Raw genomic sequence first — 22,738 nt, 5'->3', positions numbered from 1 at the left:
CTGCCTCCCTGCCCACACGCCGGCTGCTGCCGCTCTCTGCTGCAAGCTGCTGCCACTGTTTCAGGACTCCCAAAACTCGGCTCACCCCTGGCCTTGGGGCCAATCCTGCATGCCTGGCTGGGATGGGATGGCTCCGTGGGGCGAGCGGAGCTGCAGGAGGGGCTGCAGGGTGGGTAGGGTGCCAGGTGTCCCCGGCCGTGGGGACGTGGCTGAGCTGTCCCTCGTCTCCCCGCAGTGGGCTGGCACGCGGGAGGGCTGGGCAGCCATGGCGGCAGAGATGGTGCTGAGCCACCGGGCACCCCGTGAGGTGCTGAGCGAGGCCGATCTGGAGGAGGTGGCACAGCGGAAACCTCCCGCCGAGCCCTCGCTGCGTGGCTGTCTCCGCAAGACCAGGTAGGACCGTGTCAGCCGGAGGGGTGTGCCTGGACCCTGCCAGGCACCGTGCGCCCCAGCGCCGCTGCCACGGGGAGCCTGGCTCTGGCTGTCCCAGTCCCTGTGCTGGACATGGTACAGACCCGGGGGTTGGTTCCCCCGAGCCCAAACACCCGTGTCCCCGCTCTCTCCTGCCTGGACGGACACCTGGCTCCAGTGGATGGAGCTGGGCGCCCCATGGGACCCATTGCTTCCCATGGGGCCCCATCCACCCCCGCTGATGTCCCCAAGCCCCCGTGCTTGTGCTCAGCCCCGGCTCCTGCTCCTTCCCTGCCAGATGCTCGGCCTCCACAGCCAAGTCCCTGCTCTTCCGATTCCTGCCCTTCCTGCACTGGCTGCCCCGCTACCCGGTCAAGGACTGGCTCCTGGGGGACATTGCCTCGGGCTTCAGCGTGGGCATCATGCACCTGCCCCAGGGTGAGCAATGCCATGCCCAGGCTGCCGGGGGCTCCCCACAGGCAGGGGGGCCGGGGCTTGGCCATTCGTGACGTTTCTCCCTGCTCTCCCATGTCCAGGCCTTGCCTACGCACTGCTGGCCGGGCTGCCGCCTGTCACCGGTCTCTATTCCTCCTTTTACCCCGTCTTCCTCTACTTCTTCTTCGGGACATCCAGGCACAACTCTGTGGGTGAGCTGAGGGACTACGTGCTCCCACGGGGATGTGGGGAGGGAGCGAGGATGAGGGGGGCAAGCCTTCATCCATGACACAGCATTGCTCCATCAATGGTTGGGGGGGATCTTGCTTGCCTTTAATTTGCCCCACCAAGAAGGTGGTTGGCCATACCAGAGCCAAAGCACAGTGGGTGCACTTTGAGCCCAGCCCAAGGGGACAGGTGCCTGTGGACCTCAGAGAGGTCCTGGTGCTGACCTTGGGCTCCCTGCCTACACCCTGCTTGTCCCCAGGCCCCTTTGCCGTCATCTCCGTCATGATTGGGAGTGTGACGGACTCCTTGGTGCCCAGCGAGAACTTCCTGGAGCCCGTCAACGGCACCAACATCACGAAGGTCAATGAGGAACAGCGCGATGCTGCCAGGGTGGAGCTGGTGGCCACCCTCACTGTCCTGACAGGCATCTTCCAGGTAAGGGGGTCCCAGCCCAGTCTGGCAGGGAACAGGGGGCCATGGTGCCCCATGGCTGTGAGCTGCGGGGCACTCCTCCTGCCACCTCTTCTTCCAGGTGGCCCTGGGCCTCCTGCAGTTTGGCTTCGTGGTGACCTACCTCTCGGACCCGCTGGTGCGTGGCTACACCACCGCTGCCTCCGTGCATGTCCTCGTCTCCCAGCTCAAGAACGTCTTTGGGGTCTCCCTGGGCGAGCACTCAGGGCCACTTTCGCTGTTCATGGTGAGTGGGAGCTGGCTGCTGCCCTGGGACCCCTGGGCGCTCAGCTGTGGAGCACACAGAGGTCCCCAAAAACCTGCCCAGGAGGCATTTGCTTTCCTGAACCTATTCCCTCCTCCTGTGTCCTCTAGACCTTCATTGAGATCTGCCAGAAGCTGCCAGAGACCAACGTGGGCACCTTGGTGACGGCCATCATTGCCATGGTGGCCATCTTCATCGTGAAAGAGCTCAACCACAAGTTTGCCGCTAAGTTGCCCATGCCCATCCCCATCGAGCTTATCACGGTACCCAGAGCTGCCCCAGCTCTCTGTGGGGATGCAGTCATGGTGGGGGTGGGGAGAGGTGGGATGGGGTGCCTTGGCGAGTGCAGATCCAGGGTATGTGTCCCCTCCTCCTCCTCCTCCACCACGGTTCCTGCATAGGAAGGCCCTGCCTCACTCCAGCCATCCTCCCCCAGATCATCGTCTCCACCGGCATCTCCTACGGCGTCAACCTGAACGCCAAGTTTGGCATCTCTGTGGTGGGCAACATCCCCAGCGGGTGAGCAGGGCTGGGCGGTGAGGGTGGCTGCGCCAGGGCACTGCGCTGCCCACGGGACCCCCCTTGTGAGCCCCATCTCCCTGTCTTGGCTGTAGGTTGAAGCCGCCCGTGGTCCCTAACGTCAGCTACTTTGGGCAGGTGGTGGGCAACGCCTTCGCCATTGCCGTGGTGGGCTACGCCATCTGCATCTCCCTGGGCAAGATCTTTGCCCTGAAGCACGGCTACAAAGTGGACAGCAACCAGGTGATGCTCCGACACGCAGGGCCCTTTCCCTGGGTGAAAACCAAGCTTGTACTTCTTGCAGCTGGAGGAAGGCATGGTGCTCCCCCAGCGCTGCTCTGTCCCTGCAGGAGCTGATCGCGCTGGGCCTCTGCAACTTCCTGGGGGGCTTCTTCCAGTGTTTCGCCATCAGCTGCTCCATGTCGCGGAGCCTGGTGCAGGAGAGCACAGGGGGCAACAGCCAGGTGGGTCTGGGCAGCGCTGCCTCCCTCCGTGGGGCTGGACCGGGGGCAAGGAGCACAGCGAGCGGTGGGGGTCTCACCTCTCGTCTCCCACTCTCCTTCCCCTCAGGTAGCCGGTGTCATCTCATCCCTGGTCATCCTGGTGACCATCCTGAAGATTGGAGAGCTCTTCCGGGATCTACCCAAGGTACAGCTGGTCCCACAGCCTCCGTGCCATGTCCCACCCCTGTGCCCATCCCATGGCAAGGTGGTGTGGCAGGGGAACAGCCAAGGGCCCCCCCAAGACCTGCCCTCAGCATCCTCGTAACTGCAGGGACTTCTCTCCTAGGCCATCTTGGCTGCCATCATCATCGTCAACCTCAAGGGCATGTTCAAGCAGTTCAATGACGTCCGCACACTCTGGAAGTCCAACCGGGTGGACCTGGTAAGGTGCTGACTGGCCCCGGGGCTTTGCTCTTGTCCCTGGAGAGGGTTTCTCCACCCTCCCTGAGGCTTGCAGGTGCTGGCAGGGAGGCCATGCTGACCGTATCCCGCCTCCAGATGGTCTGGATTGTGACATTCGTGGCCACCCTCATGCTGAACTTGGACATCGGCCTGGGGGCCTCGGTGGTCTTCGGGCTGCTCACCGTCATCTTCCGCACCCAGCTGTGAGTACCCCGGGGCTGGGGCCAGTGCCGCGTCCCGAGGGCAGGGGAAGCCTGTGGTGACCTCAGCCCCTTGCTCTGCTCCCCACAGCCCCCACTACTCCATCCTGGGGCGCATCTCCGACACTGATGTCTACAGGGACGTGGCTGAATACCAGATGGTAACAGCACCAGGGGGTGGGAGAAGAGCCGCCTGCAATGGGGGGGCAGTTCAAAGCACCCCCCCAGGGGCTGTTCGCTGGGGAAAGGAGCAGGGGGCATTTTGGGGGAGGGAGGGGAGGGAAGGGGAGCAGGGGACTCCATCCCTGGGGTAACACCCTCCCCATCTGCCCCCAGGCACAGGAGGTCCCCGGTGTAAAGATCTTCCGCTCGTCCTCCACCCTCTATTTTGCCAACGTGGAGCTGTACGCTGAGGCCCTGAAGAAGAAGGTAGGAGAGCCGCCAGCCCCCCGGTGCTCCCCGTGGCCCCTGCCTGCCGGCACCAGGATGGCGGTGGGGTGCCCGGGGACTCAGGGCTGCATCGTTTTGCAGACCGGCATCAACGTGGACCGCCTGATCCAGAAGAAGAAAAAAGCCCTCAAGAAGCTGAAGAAACAGCAGAAGAAAGTGGAGAAGGAGGCAAAGAGGAAAAAGGTGCTTCCCTGCCGCAGGGGACACTGCACCCCACACTGCCTCCCTGCCCGGCCCTGGCCCTCCTGCCCGTGCATTTGCCGGGCTCGGTGGCCCGCGGGGCTGCCCGTTCAGTCTGGGGCCACTGGGTGAGAAGAGGCACTGGGGCAGAGCCGGGCCACGGCGTCACACCCAAGGTCAGCAGAGAAAGCCGGGCCGTTAATGATTAGGTGGTGGAGCCAGTGAGTCATTAGCAATTTGGCGAGTTAATCAGAATTATGAGCGATAGCAAAGGCTAACCTGGTGCCAGCTGATGAGCCTGGCTCTGGAGAGGGTCACTGGGGAGAGGGGTGGGTCCTGGTGCATCCGAAAGAGCCCAAAAGTGGGTGAAGGTGCGAGGGAGCCACCCACTCCTGGGGCCACCCACTGCCTGTGCCCTAACGCAGCCAAAGAGCCTCACCGGGCTCCACTGCGCTATAGGGCAGGGCAAGGGCAGGTACAGTGCCTGGGCCGGGGGTGCTGCCAGCCCCTGTGCGGTGAGGCCGGGTCTCCTTCCCTCCCCCAGGATGTGGAGGACAGGGTTAATGGTCCAGGTGTGGCGGTGATCGAGCTGAGCGGGGCGGAGGGCAGCACGCCCCCCGAGCCCACCCTGCGCACCCTGGGGCTGCCCCAGCCCGGCTTCCACGCTGTCGTCTTGGACTTCAGCCCTGTCAGCTTCATGGACACCGTCTCCATCAAGATCCTGAAGAATGTAAGGGGCTGGGGGAGCAGGCAGGCGGGCAGCCTTGCCAAGGGTGTCCCCAGGACCCTGTGGGGTGGCCTGATGGCCGCTGCCTGTCCCTCTTCCTGGGTGAAATGTGTTTTCTTCCATTTGCAGATCTTCAGGGATTTCCATGAGATAGAAGTGGACGTCTTCGTTGCTGGCTGCCCGGGTGAGGAGGCTCTGCAGAGCCATCAGCCCCTGCCGGGCATGCCCACCCCTTCGGGACACAGCTGCTGGCCTGCGGCTCCCTCCATGGTGTCCCCATCCCCAGGGTTTCCCCAGGGGACAGGTGCTGCAGGTTGCCCCAGGGATCCAGTCTGAACCCCGCAGCCCCCAGCGAGGCAGCTGGATCCCTGGTGATGGCCCCAGAGCCACTGCAGCACACAGGGGAGGGAGGCTGCTCTGGGTGGGCTCAGACGGGTGCCATAGCTTCGGATGTTTCTCCCTTCACACAGTGCCCGTCCTCGCCCAGCTGGAGCGGGGAAACTTCTTCAGCTCGGCCATCACCAAGCACTGCTTCTTCCCCTCGGTGCACGCCGCCATGGTCCACATCAGCAGGGAGCGGCGCTGGGCCTCAGTAAGCACCCAGCTTCGCCGTCCCCATCACTGTGATGGAGGGGGGGCAGCCAAGCCAACCCCTCCCTGCCTGTCTCCCTTAGGTGGACCTCAGCACCAGAATGTAGCCCCGTGAGAGGAAGACGTCTCTCTGAGGAGCTGGGCAGGCGAGAGGGCCTTCGCTGCCCCAATGGCATCAACTCACCCACCCCGGGGCCAAGAGGCCTTGTACCCCCACCAGCCCCTCCGGACTCTTGGCAGCTGGGGTCCTGCCCTGCCCGTGAGCTCCCCCGCGATGGAGCTGCTGCAGGCCGAGGGCCCAGTGCCCCGCTCCAGCACAGGGACATCACACCGAGATGCCCACCGGGAGCCCCCGCTCAGCCCCAGCACGGGCCTGTCCCGCCAGACCGGGCCCTGGTTTGGGGGGCGGCAGAGGGACCCCCGGACCCGGCCGAGGCAGGTGGCCTGGTCCCGGCAGCGGGTTGGCGTCGCAGATAAAATTGTGTAGCGTTTCTCAGGCTTCGTTTTAATGCACCTTCCTCAATAAAGGTGACCTCAGGCTGGGCCGCCTGGCTGCACCCTGGCACTGGTGGGCGCTGCCCAGCCGGGCCCGGGCCCAGGCCTGGCCCTCCCTGCAGGCAGGCTGGCCCGCCAGCCCGCTCCTTCTGGTCCCTTTCTGCCACTTTCCCCCCTGCCCGCTCCGGGCCCGTCGGGCTGCGGTCGAGGGAGCGGTACGGGCGGGGACCCCCCACCCGGGACCCCCATCCCCCGCGGAGCCCCGCGGCCCCGGCCGCCACTTGCCCGCACCCGCCGCCGCGCCCTCCCGCCACCAGGGGGCGCCGCCGCGCGCCCGCACCCGTTTGCGCATGCGCCCCTCTACCTGCGCGGACCTCCCCGTGCGCATGCGCATCGCTGAAACGCGCCGACAGCCGCTCGACCTCGTGCGCATGCGCGCCCCGCCCACAAGCCCCGCCCACCTGCGCAGGCGCGCTGGAGCTCGGTCGGCGGCAGGGACAAGATGGCGGCTTCCTCTGTGTGCCGGGCGGGGTGCGCGGCCGGGCGGGCTCTGCTGCGGGGCCCTCGCCCCTCCGTGAGTCACCGCGGCCGGCGGCGGGGGAAGCGGCGAGGTGGGCCGAGGGGAGGCCGACAAGGGGGGTGGGAGGCCCTGCGGTGCGGTGGGGCTGCTGGGCCCAGACTGCCGGCCGGCTGGGAAGGTCACGGGGACGCGGCGGCCGGTGAGGAGCGGGCGGCGGTCGCCATGGAAACCCCCTGTCTCCGGAGCGGGGCCAGGCCGGGTGGGGTCAGCGGTGGCGGCGGCCTTCAGCCTTTGCGGGGCTTACCGGGGGCCTGCTGTCCGCTCCACTCCTCCACCCCCGTACCGGGTTTTGACCGGTTCATGGGACTCTTCGCTGACGTTTTCATCCTGCTTGAAACCTCTGTTGCTGCGGAGGGTTTCCAGCCCTCCGGTTAATGAACGGTGTGTAGTAGGAACTCCTCAATATAAATGTGAAAGAGCTTGTCTGGCCTAGCTTTGGTCAGCTGTGTGCCCAGCAGTCTGCGTTCTGGAGGTCTGCCCTGCAGAGGGGAGCTGCTGCTTAGGGGTGATGATAGCCTTTTTTTTTTTTTTTTTTTTGTTTTTAGGCAGCCTTATTGACTTTGACAAGGAACCGAGGTGCTGCCACCTATGCCCAGACACTCCATAATATCCCTGAGACCCAAGTCACCACTCTGGACAATGGTCTTCGTGTAGCTTCAGAGGAGTCCAATCAGCCAACATGTACGGTGAGTTTAAGATAGTTTAAGGGCATACTTGAAACAGTCAGCCTTGCCTAGTCTGTAGCTGGTCTTCCAAAAGGGACAAACCCCTATTTGAACCGAAGCTTTTGACAGAGACCCTACAGCTTCGCTTTGTTAACCGGTGGGATTAATGTAGCAGTAGAAGGCCTAGTCTGGCTTTGTATAAATCTGTAGTCGAGCTTTTGTGCTGTATGAGTTTTCTCAGTCTTACAGTTTTTGTGGAAGCAGTAAGTGACCAGTAGTAGTTATATCTCTGGCAAAACTAGCCAAAATGTGTACGGGAAACAGTTGCTGGTGCTTGTTCTTACTTTGGTGCTATTAGTGCAATGTCTGTGGAGGAGACTTCTTCGTCCCTGCTGTTATATTTGTGGCATGAGGCTTGAGTGTGCTGTCTGTTTTCTTTTCTAATATGAGTACTTGATGCTTTTGCTGTTAGGTGGGCGTGTGGATTGGGGTGGGGAGCCGCCATGAAGATGAGAAGAACAATGGGGCTGGTTACTTCCTGGAACATCTGGCCTTTAAGGTAAGGAGGTATGCTAGGTCTGGCACAGGACTGCGTGGAGAGCTGTTCTAAATATTTGCTTATATATTGCGCTTTCGCTTCAGAAGCTGTAGCTGTTAAAAGAGAGTGCAAATCAGGTCATCTGAGTCCTAGAGACTTTGCACATAGTATAAAAATAAACTTCAAAAGGCACCTAGCCTATATGGTGCTCTTTGAATATGCAGCAGCTTACAAGCATGCATGAATTAAGGCAACTCTTATTTACTAGTTGGTATTTCCCCTCTTAAAGGAAAAGAAGTTGTAAGTAACAAGTGAGACTGAGTCTCTGATGCTGTGGTTCCAATCCCTGACTATCCCAGCCACTGTGCAGTGCACATATAGTTCTATGTTATGAAGCATGTTTCTTCAGGTTAGCAGGCAGAGCTCAAAGCAGCGTTTCCTGTAGCCATTTTTTTTTCTTTGGTTTTCTTAGTGGACCAGCAAAGTTTAGAGGCTACAGCTCTTAATTTTCTAATAATGGAAGTGTCTGCTGAACAGCCCTACGGCAGAAGGCATCTAAGCCTGGGGCTTACTGACTTGAGTCCAGCCTGTGCCATCATAGGCAACTGCAGCATCTGGCTTGCTCCTTAAGAGATGAGCTCTGTATTAGAAGTAGTTTTCTGCTCCTGTTCTGGCTTCTTCTGAATATTGCTGCTTGGATAGCTAGAAACCTGCTTATTTTTGGTTTAGACTTGTTCTTGGTTTACTTCCACTGATGTGATCTTCAGCCACTGTTGTTTCTTAATGTAGGTCGTCTCCTTCCCTGCTGGGTTTTTATTGGTCTTTCAAAATACACCTCAACCACTCTTTAGCTAGAGTAAATAATCCAAGTTTTAAATCTCTTGCTTTCTGCACTTGCTCTTGGCTTTTATGAATCACGTGACAGGTTTTATTGTTTTAGGTCTTTATTGCTCTTTTCCTTGCTTTACTTCTGCCCGAGAGGGAAATCTGTTCATTTCATAATTATGTTTATCTGTTTTCTTTAGGGCACAAAGAAGCGTCCTTGTGCTGCCTTTGAGAAGGAGGTGGAGAGTATGGGTGCTCACCTGAATGGGTACACCTCGCGGGAGCAGACTGCCTATTACATAAAAGCCTTGTCCAAGGACATGCCCAAAGGTAGGATGGCCAGTGGGCAAACTCTGATCTGGAGGTTAAGGATGAAGCAAGTGCGTGCGCTTGTGTTTCTCTCCCACCAGCACCCTTTCTAACAACAGACCAGGGAGTGAAGTTATAGCTGAGCAGTAAATTGGAGGTTCTAGTTGGTAGTTGAAGAGAGCACTGCCATGACATGGTGCTTCAAGGCTGCAAGTTCATGTGTTCCTAAAACCAGTTTTGCAAAACTCTTGTTATGTCAGGCTGCACTGTATTGCTAGGAGGGAGAGGGGGGTTTCAGTAGTCTGTGGTTGTCTTATGGAGCTGAGAAACTGAGGTCAGCGACAGCTGCTGTGTCAGGAGTGCTCAGCATAGCTCTTGTGAGTGTTGTGTGTGCTTTGTACTACCATGTGCAGACTCCTCTTTGGGTTGGTTTTGTCCAGAGGCAGTGATTTGAGTCAGAGCTATGGGTCCTACTGTAGATGTAGGCTACACTGTAGATGTCGCAAGCTGCCTGTAAGGATTCAGCATGTTTCTGCAACAGTACCCTGCGTCTGACGTGCTTCACCTTCTGCAGTTGTTGCCTGCTTTCCACTGGCAGTGATGCTTGGCAAGCTGAGCTGGAGACTTCATGCTAAAACAGTGGTGTTTGTCCCTCTCTGATGCTGTGGGAATGGGTAGTCCTCATCTCTATTATGTTGCATCCCCTCCCCGGCGTGGTTTGTGCTCACTCCTCTTGCAGTGTCTTTGCTGCCTGTGTGTCTCTTCTTTCAGCAGCGCTGGGTAGCAGTCAGGCAATGGGATTGCTAATGTAGGAAATGTGTTGCAGTTGTAGAGCTTCTGGCTGACATTGTGCAGAACTGTGCGCTGGAGGAGTCTCAGGTTGAAAAGGAACGTGGCGTCATCCTTCAGGAGTTGAAAGAAATGGACAGCAACTTGACAGACGTTACCTTTGATTACCTTCATGCCACTGCTTTCCAGGGGACTGCACTGGCCCGCACTGTCGAGGGGACCACGGAGAACATCAAGTGAGCAACAGGCTGGATGCGGTACACAGCCCGTGGGTTCAGTCCTTGGGGTGCATGGCTGCTGCTTCTCAGCAGTGGTGACTGCATGAGGAAACCAGTTTGTACACAGAGGTGATCTGTGCCCGTGGGCTTCTCGTTGTGTCTTGACTGTGTTTTCCCCGTTGGTGCCAGTAAAAGCACACATTCTTCTCTAGAATCCCCCTCACGCAAGACGGTAGATTGGTAGGGCCAGGTTGAACCTTCTCCCGTACTTGTCAGATTGACACTGTTGGAGAGATTAAGAGCTAGGGGTGCTCACTAAAGCAGTGGCCTTGAGTGTACACACCCGTTAGGGTACTGGTAGCTCAGTGACCAGGGTCAGCACCCTAGCTGGTATTGAAGTCTATCCTTAACTCTTGCTGTCTTGGTCTGTCTTAACTGGCTTGGTACTGGTTTCCGTTCTCTGTGTTCTGGAATTAGAGCACAGGGAAGACACAGACAGTGAGTGCAGTCTTGCTTCTAAAAACTATTGTTACCCCACAACTAAGAGAATCAACAACATCACTGCTGTCTCTGCACTGTGAACTTGCTTCTCCTAAGCCTTTCATCCCTCCGACTCAGAGATGCTGATATATCAGGTCTCTCTGTGTTCTTTCTAGGCATCTGACTCGAGCAGATCTAGCTTCGTATGTTGATACTCACTTCAAGGCTCCTCGTATGGTCCTGGCAGCTGCTGGAGGTAAGTTCTAGATCCTTGTGATTCTGGGAAGCCTGGCTGTTTTCAAGCTGGTGATCAAACCCCTGTCACACATCTCTAATGTAAAATCACATGATTTTGTTAAATTAAGCTGTTTAAAACTGCAAATCTCTCTCTTTCCCATTGCTAGGTATTTCCCACAAAGAGCTGGTCGATGTAGCTAGGCAACACTTCAGTGGAGTGCCTTTTACATACAAAGAGGATGCTGTGCCTGTCCTCCCGCGCTGTCGCTTCACAGGGAGTGAGGTAAAGTTGTTCTAGTCCCAAACAAAACAAGCAACTGTTGCCAAACTGTTGAATGAATGTGAAACCAGTATATAGCTGCTTCTGAGAGGAAAAATCTGTTTGTATATCTCGGAGAAGCTGATGATGCAGCACCTTGGTAGTACCCCCATGTTCTGTTCCTGGGGTTTATTGCCACAATGTTTTGGGTTTTAGATAGGACCCAAACCTATTAGGAATGTGTGGCTGTTGCTCACATCATCTGCTGGAAAACTCAAATCAGAGCAGCTGGTTTGTGCTTAGTAGTGCCTGGGACTATTTCATTTCACTGGGATAATATCAAGTCCTCCAGTTTGTCAGCCTGGCATTGCAGCAGGCTGCAGACAGTGCTCATGCAGTTCTCCCCGGCTCCTTATGATTCTCTAGATCCGTGCCAGAGATGATGCTCTGCCCGTTGCCCATATTGCTCTTGCTGTGGAGGGACCAGGATGGGCTGATCCAGACAATGTTGTCCTCCATGTGGCTAATGCTATCATCGGACGCTATGACCGCACATTTGGAGGTGGTAAGGTAAGAGGCTTGTGAGCGTGATAGGGAGAGCCTGGAGCCTTTTAATATGAAATATTATGGAGACTCTGGTTGAATGTGCTTTATAAGCTGCAGTTAGCTTCCAACTGTGAAGTGGACTGGAGTCTCCTGGAAAGTAGGATAGAATGTAATCAAGGCTAATCCAGTACACTTCTTGAGAGGTGATGCTGGGAGATGAACTGAGCTTTCTCTGCTAAGTTTGGAAGAGGTTTAGCTAATGAATTCTCAGCAGCTTATTCCTACCCTCACAAACTAACCGCTCAGTGGGGGTGATGATGGAAGCAGGACAGAGCAGTCTATAGTCTCATGATGCAAGCTTGTCTTACAACTGCAAAGCAGGTGGAACTTGTTTAAAACCCCAATATTACATCCGTTCTCATCTGGAATCTGTCTGGCCTGCATAACTGTGCTAACCCCTGCTACTGGGAGACCTTGCACTTCCCATTTTCTCCCACTCCTACGGTGGTATGCATACCAGCTCCTCATCTGCGGCTGGAAAAGGAAATGGTTTTGCTGGATGGACTCTTAGGCCATTGTCTGTGGCTTTTCCACCAGTGAATCTCATCTGTTGACCACATGAAGGGCCTAAATTAAGCTCTCCTTCAGCAAAGTGTTCCATTCTGTCTTGCCTGTGGTCTTTGTGAAAACAGCTCAGTTGGAAAGAATTTGAGCTGTGAGGAAGCTGTAAGTCTGAAATGGTTCATGGTATCTCCTTATTTACAGAATCAGTCCAGCAGGCTGGCTACGCTTGCTGTGGAGCATAATCTCTGCCACAGTTTCCAGACATTCAACACCTCTTACTCTGATACTGGCCTCTTCGGTTTCCATTTTGCGTCTGATCCTCTGTCCATAGATGACATGCTGTATTGTGCTCAGGGGGAGTGGTAAGTACAACTTGGGCAAAAATTCCTGTTTAAGATCTACGCTCTTGTGGGAGACTGAGCTGGTGGGCAGTGTATTTGGTCTTCAGAGAGCTGTGTCTCTGTGTGAATTCTCAGCAACTCGCATTCTGGTTAAGAGATCCTGTAAGTGGTTTCTGTAAATGCCTTAGGATGTGGCTTTTTAGGAGCTATTTTAATCCCTTAGGGCTCTTCGGGTCTTTCGTTTGTGCTCCAAGTATTAGCATGGAAGCTTTGTTTTTTTTATATACAAGTGAGATCATTCCTTAGAGACAAGGCTTTCCCAAATGCTCAAGAGACATATCTCCGTTGTCTTGTTAAACTTGAGCAAAGCAGGCAGAGTTCCTGCCTGTTGTGTTGTGGCTGATAAATGCCCTGCTGTTGGAGTCATGCCAGCGTTTGGAGGCCTCTGTCTGTCCGTCTTATTGTATACGTGTATATCCCAGTAATGGTTCAAGGCTACATCTGAGATTCAGAGCTGAGCCGTGCTGTGTGTGGAGCAGATGGAGTTAGCCCTTGCCCTAGAGACATTCCAGTTGGCAGGGGAGGAAGGGATTTAGCAGCTGGAGTCCAAACAGACTCTGTAGAACTGTCTTGTTCTTTCAGCATCAGTTTCCATAGCAGTTTCCATCAGTTTGCCATGCGTGGGAACAGCTGACACGCCTGCCTTCTCTTGTGATAGCGTACCGCAGACCGCTTGCCGCTGTGCCTGATGGGCAAGCTAGAGCCAGCACCAGGGCGGCTTAGACCTTCGTGAGTGTAACTCAACCTGTAACCTGCTGGCTGATATCACCTGCCTGTAAGCTTGTGCTCTTTCTCTGGCCTCCTGTTCAGTGCTCCCCAGTTCTGAGCTGCTCTGCAGTGATCAAGAATGAATCTCAAGCTTGCAAGACAAGTGATGTAGCTTATTTCTGCAGAGGCTTGGGAAATGGAGGAAATCACTTTCAGTCTGAGCAGACAAACATCTTTAGGAGCTTCAGTGGTCTTTTTATCTCCTCTCCAGGATGCGTCTGTGCACTAGTACCACAGAGTCAGAGGTGAAGAGGGCCAAGAACTATCTCCGAAATGCCATGGTGGCTCAGCTGGATGGTATGTTCTGGTTTATGGATTGACCACTGTGCAGCTTTCAGAGGGTTACTGCTTATGTCTCTCCTGGGGAGCAAGAGCTCTGCTAGACATTGCAGTACTGCTGGCAGGCACTGGGCAAAACTTAGTTTCCCCTGCTCTGTGTTCCTTCTGCCATGTTGTCAAAGCAGCTGACCCCAGCCTGCTGTGCTGCAGGCTAGCTCTGACTTTGTAAACTTCTAGTTGTTCTGTTGCTGAGAGTGAATAACATGCTGCCTGGTGAGGTTAGAACTGAGACCCTCAAACTGTTCGGCTCTAACACTTTGGAGACCGGTGTAGCAATCTTTGTATTCCTTAACTCCTGCTGGAGCTGCTTAGAGTGGTGACTGCAACTGGTACTTCATTAGAAGCTGGTTTAACGGCCAGAGTTGCTTCTATCTGCTTTGACTGATGATCAGCCTTCTGGAAGGCTTTCTGCTGAGCTGACCATGTGATATCTTCAACATCTAGGTACCACACCAGTGTGTGAGAATATTGGAAGCCATCTCTTAAACTACGGACGCCGTATCCCTCTGGAGGAATGGGATGCCAGGATTGCGGTAGGTATCCGTTTGTTTTGGTTGGGGTACCTGGGCATGGTTGGTGTCAGTATTTTCTGGCCTTAGTTTGCTGCAGTAACATGAGACTTACTTATCCCCTAGTCAAGCTGCCTGGAGTCCAGGCAGTCAGCTCACTGACACTGATATAAATACGTCAGAATCTCTGACATAGACTGAGTGTATCCTGTGTCCCTGTGGCTGGATTCAGTCCATCCCAGAAAGACGGCATACGCCTATGTTAAGCAGCACAACTTGAAATTCCTTTAAAAGTTTCCCTAGAGGTGGCCAGCATCTAGTTTGTGTAATTCTGCAGCCAATGTATCCCTTGGAAAGCCTCAGATTTTGGACTGCCATGTCTTCTGTACCCTCAGAAAAATGTGCTGTGTAGAACATTAGCCATCCTTGCAGACAAGAGCTGTACAGTTGGTGCGGATGGCTCCCAAGGGTCTGACAATATCTTTTTAATGATCTTGATATGTAAGTAACTTCCAACTTTTGAGAAATGCAGGTCTGCTAGAAGGGTCATTAATTGCTTGTTTGATATTTATTAGGCTGTTGATGCAAGAATGGTGAGAGAGGTCTGCAGTAAATACATTTATGACAAATGCCCGGCAATTGCAGCAGTTGGTAAGTAGTACATGGTAGCTCAAAAAACAGGAAGGGGTCAAGAGCTGAGTGGAAGCGAGCTGCAGGCACTTTTCATGTGTCTGTTCTGGCCTCCTAACCACTGTGGTTCTTTGCTGGTATCCTCCTACCTCTGCACGTTAGATGTGCCAAGGCACATTTGCCAGGAGATCAAACCTGCAGGTGATGGAGATGCAGTGGCAGCGAGCTGCTGGCTGTCCTCCCACCTCTCTACTTGCTGTGGAGCCATGACTAAGATTGGGAGTCCCATAGCTGGGTGCAGGCCCAGCGGCGTCTGCCAGGTGTCCTTACCCTGGGGTCATGGTGGTTTATGTAAGGGAAGTGAAGGGACCTGATTCTCTTGTGCTGCTCTGGCATGTCTGTCTGGCCAAGGACAAATTCTGCTCGGAAAACCTGCCTGAGCAGCTCAGCTCCGCTCTGCTGCCTCCTTCCTGTGTGTTGTGGATTCCCCTCCTCCATGCAGCTGTTTCCTCTGGCCTTCAAAGTGGAGCAGCTTGGAAAAGGGAGATGGTTTTTGAACAGGAAGTTGGAATGAACTAGCCAAAATCTCCGTGACTTGATGGCTCCCTGTATTTCATACCTGTACGTGGAGCTGCACTGAGCATTGTGGAGCAGTGCGAGAAAACAACTTATTCTGAAGAAACAAGTAACAGTTTCTCTGTCAGGAGATGGTATCTGCTGGTTTTCCTGATGCAGGTTTGAGCTGTAGTTGCCTGGTTTTGTGCATAGCTGCCCTGGATTGTAAGCACAGTCTGCTCTGCCATCATCTGCTTTAAGACCATGGGAAGCTGCACAGGGATTGTAACTACATCTCCAGTGACTGACTCTTGTTCTGTTCACTCAGGTCCCATTGAACAGCTCTTGGATTACAACCGTATCCGCAGTGCCATGTACTGGATCCGTTTCTAAGACATGTCCCTGCAGGTTGGAAATAGTGAAGCTGTGGACTGTGACAGGTTCCCTCTGGCTCTGAATGTCTTGTGCACCAGGGGCAAGATGAGTCCCATCAAAGTGGCTGCCTTCTCGGTGTTAAATGTACAAAAATAAAAATAAATATATCCTATATGGAGTTGGTTCTGCTGGGAGTTGACCATGTCGTGCTGGGTCGTGTATGTAGACATTGTTAATCTTGCCAAATTGGTGAGATATTGGACCAATCAGTCTTGATTTGTCAGGGCTCGTGCTAGAATCTTGTCTGTGTGTCTGTCTGCAGCGCCGCCTCCTCTGTCGTGAGCTGGCAGTGTCCTGATTCAGAGGTCTTGTCTTTAGGCTGGTTGAAGGAAGTGTTTCCACTGGTACAAGACTGCCAGGGATAGCTCTAGCTATTTCCACTGTGCTCTACTGTGCAGGCAGCAGCGTGGTCAAACTCAGGCTGTAGCATTGCTGCTTGTGCAGACCTAAGAACAAAGGGCTCTCGTCTGAGGGGACCTCTGTGCTCTCCTGCTCATCAAGGAGATCAAAATGTATCTATGGAAACTTGGTCCTCTTCCTGTCCCTGGGGTGTGGTGTTAGTGTTTCTGGTCTGGCTATTTGTGACCCTCTTATTGGAGTGACCACCTCTGCGGTACGGGCAGTTTGTGCAACCCCTCTCTCCCTAATCAGTTACAGACAAAACTGGTCGCCTGAGTTCCCGCCTCCTGTTGAAGCTGGTGAAGGTGATCAGCCTGGCCTTCCCAGATGCTGCCTCAGTACGGTTGAGGCGTTGTCTCTAGCACAGCTGGGATGGTGTGAGGAGCTGGCGCTGTTGCTAGACAAACATCTTTCCAGAGCCTATGTGGGGATATGCTGCCCCTCATCTTAAGCTTCCTGGTTATCTGTAAACCGGCTCAATAATGAGCAGAGATTGTTGTGGAGTATGTTGGTGTTGGTCTACACACTCCTTGTGCGGATGAGCCTCCAGCTATCCAGTCAGTCTCACAGCTGCTGACTGGAGTATAGGGTGACTTGGCCTATACCTGGAAAATAATCTAGAGGTCTGAATAGTTGAAAGAGCTACCCAGCCCTTTCTGCTTTTTCTGGCGTTAATCTGGTTGTTGCTCTCTTGTCTTGCCTCCGGGAAGCTGGAACATGGAACAGAAAGGGGGGAACTGAGCAAGGGGGATGGAGAAAAGCTTCCCACCAGGTGGCACTAGCCTGTCACAGCTACCCTTGGAAGCTGCGAGGTACTCCTGTTTAATTTTTGTCTTTGGGATAAATCTCCCTGGGATTCTCATTTAATTTCCAGGTGCTGCCCTGACAAGTGGGATTTAAAAATAGTGTAAAAGTTTCTAGGAGTTAGTCATTACACTTGAGACTAATCCAGTGTACTAAATCATTTATGCTGAATCTGGATTCTTGATGAGAGAGTCAGTGTGTCTGAACTCATCGTGTATACTAGGCAAGTTTGAAACTGTTAAATGTTCTTGATGCAATTTGGGTTTAACTATCGTCGCAAGCTCTGGCTCGTTACGAGTGCACTGAGGGCTGAAAAACTAAACAAACTTACTTACGCCTCAAGCCTTGTGTAACCAGTAAATGATTCTGTCTTGGTTTTGTGACTGCAATCAGACTGTAATCCTCTTTTGTCTTCCATTGCTATATATTTTCCCCCCCCTCGAGGTGATCTTCCAGGGTGTTTTGCAGTTGGTGAGAAATACAAGGAAAGGGAGATGTACATCCTTGCTTTAGCATTTCCTACAAGTTTTCTTCTCTGGAGGTATCTACTTGGGAATGGTTGTTTTCCTTGAGTAATTCCCCAGGCCCTCCTGCACTACTTTGTACGAGGAACAGATTCAAACCCCTCTGCAACTGCTCCTTTCCAAATTGCTCTGTTTCTCTGCAAAAGCAGCAGGCTGGCTGTGCTGAGCAGCATACTCCCAGCATTTCAGCGAGGACTAATACCCGCTCCCTCCCAAGAGGCTGCAGCTCTGCAAGGGTGGCGGGCTTATGCAGCGTTAGAAGGTATTTTGTAGATGCTTTTATCCATGTAGAAATCTGAGTATCTGGGCTGATCTGGACTAGGAACCGTGCCCTGGTGAGTGGCATTGGATGCAGAGAGCTGTTGGGTGCCTGCTAGCAGCTAGGAGTCGAGGCCGAGCCGTGCCCCAGACGTTGGCATCTTCTGGCTGCAGTTCCAATGGCACTCTGCCTTGTAGAGCCTGTCGTGTTCGGATGCTGTGGCAGTCCGTGCTTCCATGCGTCTCACCAGCTGTAAGGATTGAGAGGTTTGCGATACCATTTTTCCTCGGTAAACACAAGCAGCCGGACTGGGGATCTAAAAGGTGGGGAGGGGAAACCCATTCAGGAATCGAGAGTGTTATTGCTTACGGGCGAAGACACCCACACTCTGAGCCTTAGTGAGGGGCTTGATAAGTGTAACCTGGAATTAGTACAGAGTCGCCAGGCATTTGGCAGCCGAATCCCTCGGTGCTGGAGGAACTGAAGCTCTAATCTTGTTGGCAGGTCTCTTGCTGTTTGAGCTGCAGGGGTGTGTTTCTGTTCCTCCATTGGAGCAGCCTCAGTCCAAGGGAATCCAAACGGGGAAATGTCTACCTCAGTGCTTTTCCCAAACCTTGAAAAAGTGAGATCTTTTTCTGGACCTCTCTCCTCCCCTTCCTATGGTTTCCGCTGCCCAGTGGAGGACAGCAGCAGTGCCAGAGGAGAGAGTTGGAACCATCCCTAGAACAGGGCAATTTCACTGAAACTGGAGATGGCCTGGGTGACCTAATAAATCTGTTTCCTGGCTCCCTGGACAATGCAGGATTGTTCAGTCTAGTTTTCAATGGCTTAAGTGTTTTATTTTGCTACTTCACTTGGAAGGTTACTTGGGATCCCATTAGACTGTGCTGATAAATTTAGTCTGGTGTATGACTTGGCCTTTGCTCCCTCCCCTTCTGCACGGTGCTAGCTGTCTTATCCTCTCCAGGTAAAGTTCCCTCTTTGAAGCTCGCGCCTCCACCTACCTCCAGGCAATTGCTTTCCCTCCCTGACACCTTGGCACTCTGTCTCTTGGCTGGAAGAGAGGATGCTGTGCATCGTTGCGTGCACCCTATGCAAGGCTCTCTAATGCCGTCTGCACAGCGCTTCAGTGACTTTTTTTCCACCATATAGAACTATTCCGGGTACATAAAATCTAGCAGTGAAAACGGGGAGTGCTTGCTAGCGACCTGTGCTGAGTGCTCCAGGTTTCCCTGGTCTCTAGCAGCAAAAGCTGGCGGTACTCTGAGCCGTGGGGCTGCGGGGCCGGGGCAGATGTACAGGGTGGATCTGCTTGTGGAACAGGCAGCCCCTTTGATATGTGAGCTGCTTGTTTGGGCTTCGGGTGCCTGCCAAAAGAGGGGCCACAGCAGCCAACTGTCAGTAGTTGCCTCACCTGAACTAATTACCCCCCCTGGAAAGTACAGTTGATAATAATCATAGGTGCTGAGCCAAGCCTGTCCTCAGGGAAGCGGGGAGCTGCAGAGAGGCTTTCACAGAAATGAGAGGCTTGGAGCCGTGCCGCTCTTCGGTGCCAGAGAGCTTTTGGGAGGAGAGCCCGCAGCCCTCCAGGCCTGCTTCTCTACCTGCTCTCCTGCCGAGGCTGGTGAAAAATAGCAGTGGGAGCAATAGGTGAGCGGGGTTTAGAAGACAGGGCAGGAGAAGTGCAGATCTGCTGGTGTCTTGTGTAGCTGGAGCCTTGCACTGCTTGGACCCCATGGTGCAGGGATTGATGGAGGCATCGGCACGGCCATGACCAGGGATCTTCTCCCCTGGCCAGCCCCTATATAGTGTGGTTTGCTCAGAGGAGGGCTGAGTTCTCCCTGTGATGAAGTGTCATCCAGCAGGGTTGCAGGATTACTAGGGTGAGGGTGGTACTCGATGTTTGGCAGACTCACAGGCTTGCCCTGCCCAGGCCTCCTGCACTTCACCTTGCCCTTCTGCGCACCGCGGGGACTTTGTACACCAGGGGAGAGGAATGGTGAGCAGTGGTATCCAGAACTGCCATTTCCTATTTGGAAAAGGAAATGGCTTGTCTAAAGCGTTAGTGTATTCATTGCATGGAAAAGCAACGGACAAAGGGCCCATCCAGGCCTGACTGCCAGCTACAGCCATCCCGGGCTGCTATGAGACACGAGGCTGAGCGGGGCACGGCGGCAGGGCTTGTCGTCTTTGTCCCAGCTCTTTCTTCAATGGTGTGTCTGGAAGGGCGTGAGTCTGAGCCCTGAACACCCTCATTAAAAGCTGCTTTACCCCACACGCCATCCAAAGAGGATCAGTGGTTCTCACTTTTCCATGCAAGTATTTTCTTTCCAGCTCCTTCCCCTTACACATTTTCCTTCCTCAGGGCTCTCGGATTTTTAAGTGAGGCTGCCAGGCTGAGGTTCGGCTTTGCTGCCCATTGAGCCCACTGCTGGGGATGCCCAGAAAAGCTACTAGAAGTATGGTGCCTGGAGGAGGATCTGCCCAGGTTCCTCACCTGCCTAGCTATGGAAAATGGAGCTGCTGGCCCAGCACTAGGCTGCTGGGGGTGGCAGCCTGGGGAGGTCCTAGCTGTGGTCTGAGAGAGCAGGAGGGATTTTTTTTGTACAAAGAGGTGTCGATGGGAGTAGTACCTGTGCTGGATCACCTGCCAGGTGCTCTGGAGACACTGCTCCTGCTCCATCATCCATCGCTGAGCCTCCACCACGCTCTGGGATTATTTAAGGCTCTGCATGCTGCCTTGGTGTGAGAACAGCATAGCACAGGCAGCACGAGGACAGGGAAGGAAGCTGGGTCGAATGCCGTATGACCTGATTTAAGCGAGGCTAATTATGCAATTAAGATATTGAAACAAGAGCCTGAATATCTGAGTACTCTTCCTAGTTTCGCCAAAAGCCTGCAGCGGGACACTGAACATTTAGCTTTTCTGGGCGCTGCGTTGCCCTCCTGTCAATGTGGGTACTGACACTCAGTGCAATACACAAAATAAAGCCACTCTGCGTGCACTGCCCTCAGCACACGGCGACTCAGATCTGTGAAGTAATATTTTGTAAAATAGCCCCAGTACTGTGCACTATTTTCTACTTTGTGTGTAACTTGGACAAAGCTGTAAAAGGAACATGCTGCTTATCTCTTATTTGTTATATTTAGGGAAGAGCGAGCTGACTCTTTGCAGGGAGGGGGGGATTTTTTTTTTCTTCCTTATTTGAATGTTTAATCTAGGGAATTAAAGTTGTGTTGCTTTGAGATTTAGGATTTGGTGTATATTCAGCTTCGGAAAAACATATTCTGAGCTCCTCCGGGTACAGTTTAGCATTACACAGATTCACATATACCAAAACCATGACCTCTCCATTGAGACTGCATCGCTCTTGAGTAGTGCTCGTAGCAATCGAGAAACGGACTTGGTGCTACCGATGAAACTTGGAGGGTGTGATTTCCAGGTAGGGATCTGTGGAGCGATAATTGCCCACGGACATGGCGAGTGGGGCTGGGGCCTCTCGCGGGAGGCTTGGTGAGCAGTGGCTTTAGGAGCCGGAGCAGCAGGCAGAGCCCTGCAGCAGGCAGCATGTCTGTGGGAAGTTCCTGCCTCCATCACCTGGCACAGAGGATGCCCTGGCGTGCCGAGGGGCTTCCAGGAACCGGCGGCGGGTGAGCGTGCTTGAGCCTTGGGCGTCTGGGCTCCACGTGGCGGTTCTGCATTTATTGCCACCCCTTCCCCCCCGCCTGTCTGCTGTGAGGCTGGAGGTCCCCGCTGCCCCTGGCTGCTCCCTGCCGTGCCTCTCCGGCTTCCCCTGCTTTGTTTACAGCTGTTCCAGATGTGCAGCGCTTGGCAGGAGCCTCTATGACATGGGAACGCAAGTATCTCCTGTTTCTGCCTCGCACACGCAGCGGTGACTCACAGGTGACCTTGCTCCGGCTTTGCTGATGAGGGTGGAGAGGGATGAGGTCCCCATGGTCCCAGGCTGGTGGCTCCCGAAGGTGTGGGGGCAGGGCAGAGACAGGATCCTGTGCTCCTCTCTCCTTGATGGCAATGAGGAGGGGTGCAGAGGTGCTGCAGACATGTTTTCTGCAAGGAATTGGAGCTCTGTGAGTCCCCCATCATTGTTCCTTTGGGGATACACTGCATGGGTGCAGACCGTACCCCCATCCTCTGTGGGACTCTCACCTGGACTGCTGAGCCTTCCCCCTGGAGCTCTGCAGCATCCTGCCCTGTGTCCGCTCTCATGGCTGTGGAAGTCCTTGCGTGAGATGTACGTGGCCACCCGCCCCGTGCCATCCCGGTGATACATCCCTCCTGCTCGACGGAGATATGAAGTCATCCTGGGGGGGTCTGGGGAGGGAGGGGTTCCCATGGTGACAGACAGCGATTCACCCGACGGGGCAGGGCGGGTGCTTCGTCCTTTTTATTCTTTTCTTCTGGAGTCGGGCACCCAGCCAAAGAGCCGAAGGAGCAATGGCACAGCCTCGCGGGGGAGAGCCGTGAGGACAAGTCTGGTCTCGTGAACTGCACAAATCCCTCCGGAGCACGGTCCCTCCTGCACCCTGGCTGCTGCCCCCCAGGTGGGTCCCCTGGGTGCTGGGCCCCCCCCAGCTTCCTCACCACCCCAGCAGACTAATGGCCAAACCTTTATCATCCTTCCCATGGACCATGGCTGCTGTGTGAAACACTCAGGGCAGTATCCTACAGCTGCTGGAGATCCAGTGCGCCCAAGACTTGCAAAAGCCCCTTCCCTGGAGGCTGCAGCATGCCCCTGGCTCTCCAGCGGTACGTACCCCCTTCTGTGCCCCTGCCTGTCCCGGGCAGGGCCCCCTGCCGCGCCTCGGTGCAAGCTGTGCCGTCCCCTCCCCGGCGGAGCACGTGCCAGCGGCTGCCTGCTGGGCTGCAGTGCCGCCCCGCACGTCTCCCACCAGCCCTCGATCTGGGCGATGCTCCCCACGGCTCCGTCGGGCGCCCCTTGCGCAAGGAGCAGCCAAGCCCCATGAAGAGCAGGACGGGGGCTCTTTCATGAGCCCTGCCAGAAATTTATATGGAGCCGCAGGTAGTTTTTAGGGGGTGTTGGTGCAGATTGTGAAACACTTGAATAGAGGCAGAGAGGAAGGATTGAGCAACCACCCCATCCTCCCAGCTGCCAGAGCTGCATCCCAGATGCAAAAGTGGGGAAGTGAGAGCAGGATCGGCTGAAAGGGGAGCGAGCAAGGGGCAGCCTTTCCCTGGCACAGGGGCTGCGGGAGACCTGGGTTTGGAG

The 22,738-nt window shown here is 54.7% G+C and overlaps 2 protein-coding genes across 2 annotated transcripts; both read left to right on the top strand.

Moving 5' to 3' along the window:
- Positions 1–103: 103 nt before the first annotated feature.
- On the top strand, positions 104–5,853 carry SLC26A6 (solute carrier family 26 member 6). Its single transcript, XM_075158952.1, has 19 exons — positions 104–393; positions 710–849; positions 948–1,058; positions 1,334–1,509; positions 1,607–1,771; positions 1,900–2,052; positions 2,226–2,308; positions 2,404–2,551; positions 2,659–2,772; positions 2,879–2,956; positions 3,098–3,193; positions 3,310–3,416; positions 3,505–3,574; positions 3,750–3,842; positions 3,945–4,046; positions 4,588–4,773; positions 4,900–4,954; positions 5,241–5,362; positions 5,445–5,853. The coding sequence occupies exons 1-19, from the start codon at positions 110–112 to the stop codon at positions 5,466–5,468; spliced, it is 2,307 nt and encodes a 768-aa protein (XP_075015053.1). The 5' UTR covers positions 104–109; the 3' UTR covers positions 5,469–5,853.
- Positions 5,854–6,293: 440 nt separating this feature from the next.
- UQCRC1 (ubiquinol-cytochrome c reductase core protein 1) lies at positions 6,294–15,621 on the top strand. Its single transcript, XM_075158941.1, has 13 exons — positions 6,294–6,430; positions 6,982–7,122; positions 7,574–7,660; positions 8,665–8,794; positions 9,600–9,798; positions 10,437–10,516; positions 10,665–10,780; positions 11,183–11,326; positions 12,068–12,228; positions 13,247–13,332; positions 13,819–13,907; positions 14,459–14,534; positions 15,397–15,621. The coding sequence occupies exons 1-13, from the start codon at positions 6,359–6,361 to the stop codon at positions 15,459–15,461; spliced, it is 1,446 nt and encodes a 481-aa protein (XP_075015042.1). The 5' UTR covers positions 6,294–6,358; the 3' UTR covers positions 15,462–15,621.
- The last annotated feature ends 7,117 nt before the right edge of the window (positions 15,622–22,738 follow it).

This window comes from Calonectris borealis, chromosome 10 (assembly GCF_964195595.1).
Source record: "Calonectris borealis chromosome 10, bCalBor7.hap1.2, whole genome shotgun sequence".
Classification (NCBI taxonomy): domain Eukaryota; kingdom Metazoa; phylum Chordata; class Aves; order Procellariiformes; family Procellariidae; genus Calonectris; species Calonectris borealis.
Note: the sequence above shows the minus strand (reverse complement) of the source record. Positions and strands in the feature narration are given on the sequence as shown.

Bases quoted from the DNA above. Each gene is read 5' to 3' on its own strand.
- UQCRC1 (XM_075158941.1), top strand. From the start codon at position 6,359: ATGGCGGCTTCCTCTGTGTGCCGGGCGGGGTGCGCGGCCGGGCGGGCT. The intron at 8,795-9,599 runs GTAGGATGGCCA...AATGTGTTGCAG, and splicing joins GTCCAAGGACATGCCCAAAG to TTGTAGAGCTTCTGGCTGAC. The intron at 10,517-10,664 runs GTAAGTTCTAGA...TCCCATTGCTAG, and splicing joins GGTCCTGGCAGCTGCTGGAG to GTATTTCCCACAAAGAGCTG.
- SLC26A6 (XM_075158952.1), top strand. From the start codon at position 110: ATGCCTGGCTGGGATGGGATGGCTCCGTGGGGCGAGCGGAGCTGCAGG. The intron at 1,510-1,606 runs GTAAGGGGGTCC...CTCTTCTTCCAG, and splicing joins TCCTGACAGGCATCTTCCAG to GTGGCCCTGGGCCTCCTGCA. The intron at 2,053-2,225 runs GTACCCAGAGCT...ATCCTCCCCCAG, and splicing joins TCCCCATCGAGCTTATCACG to ATCATCGTCTCCACCGGCAT.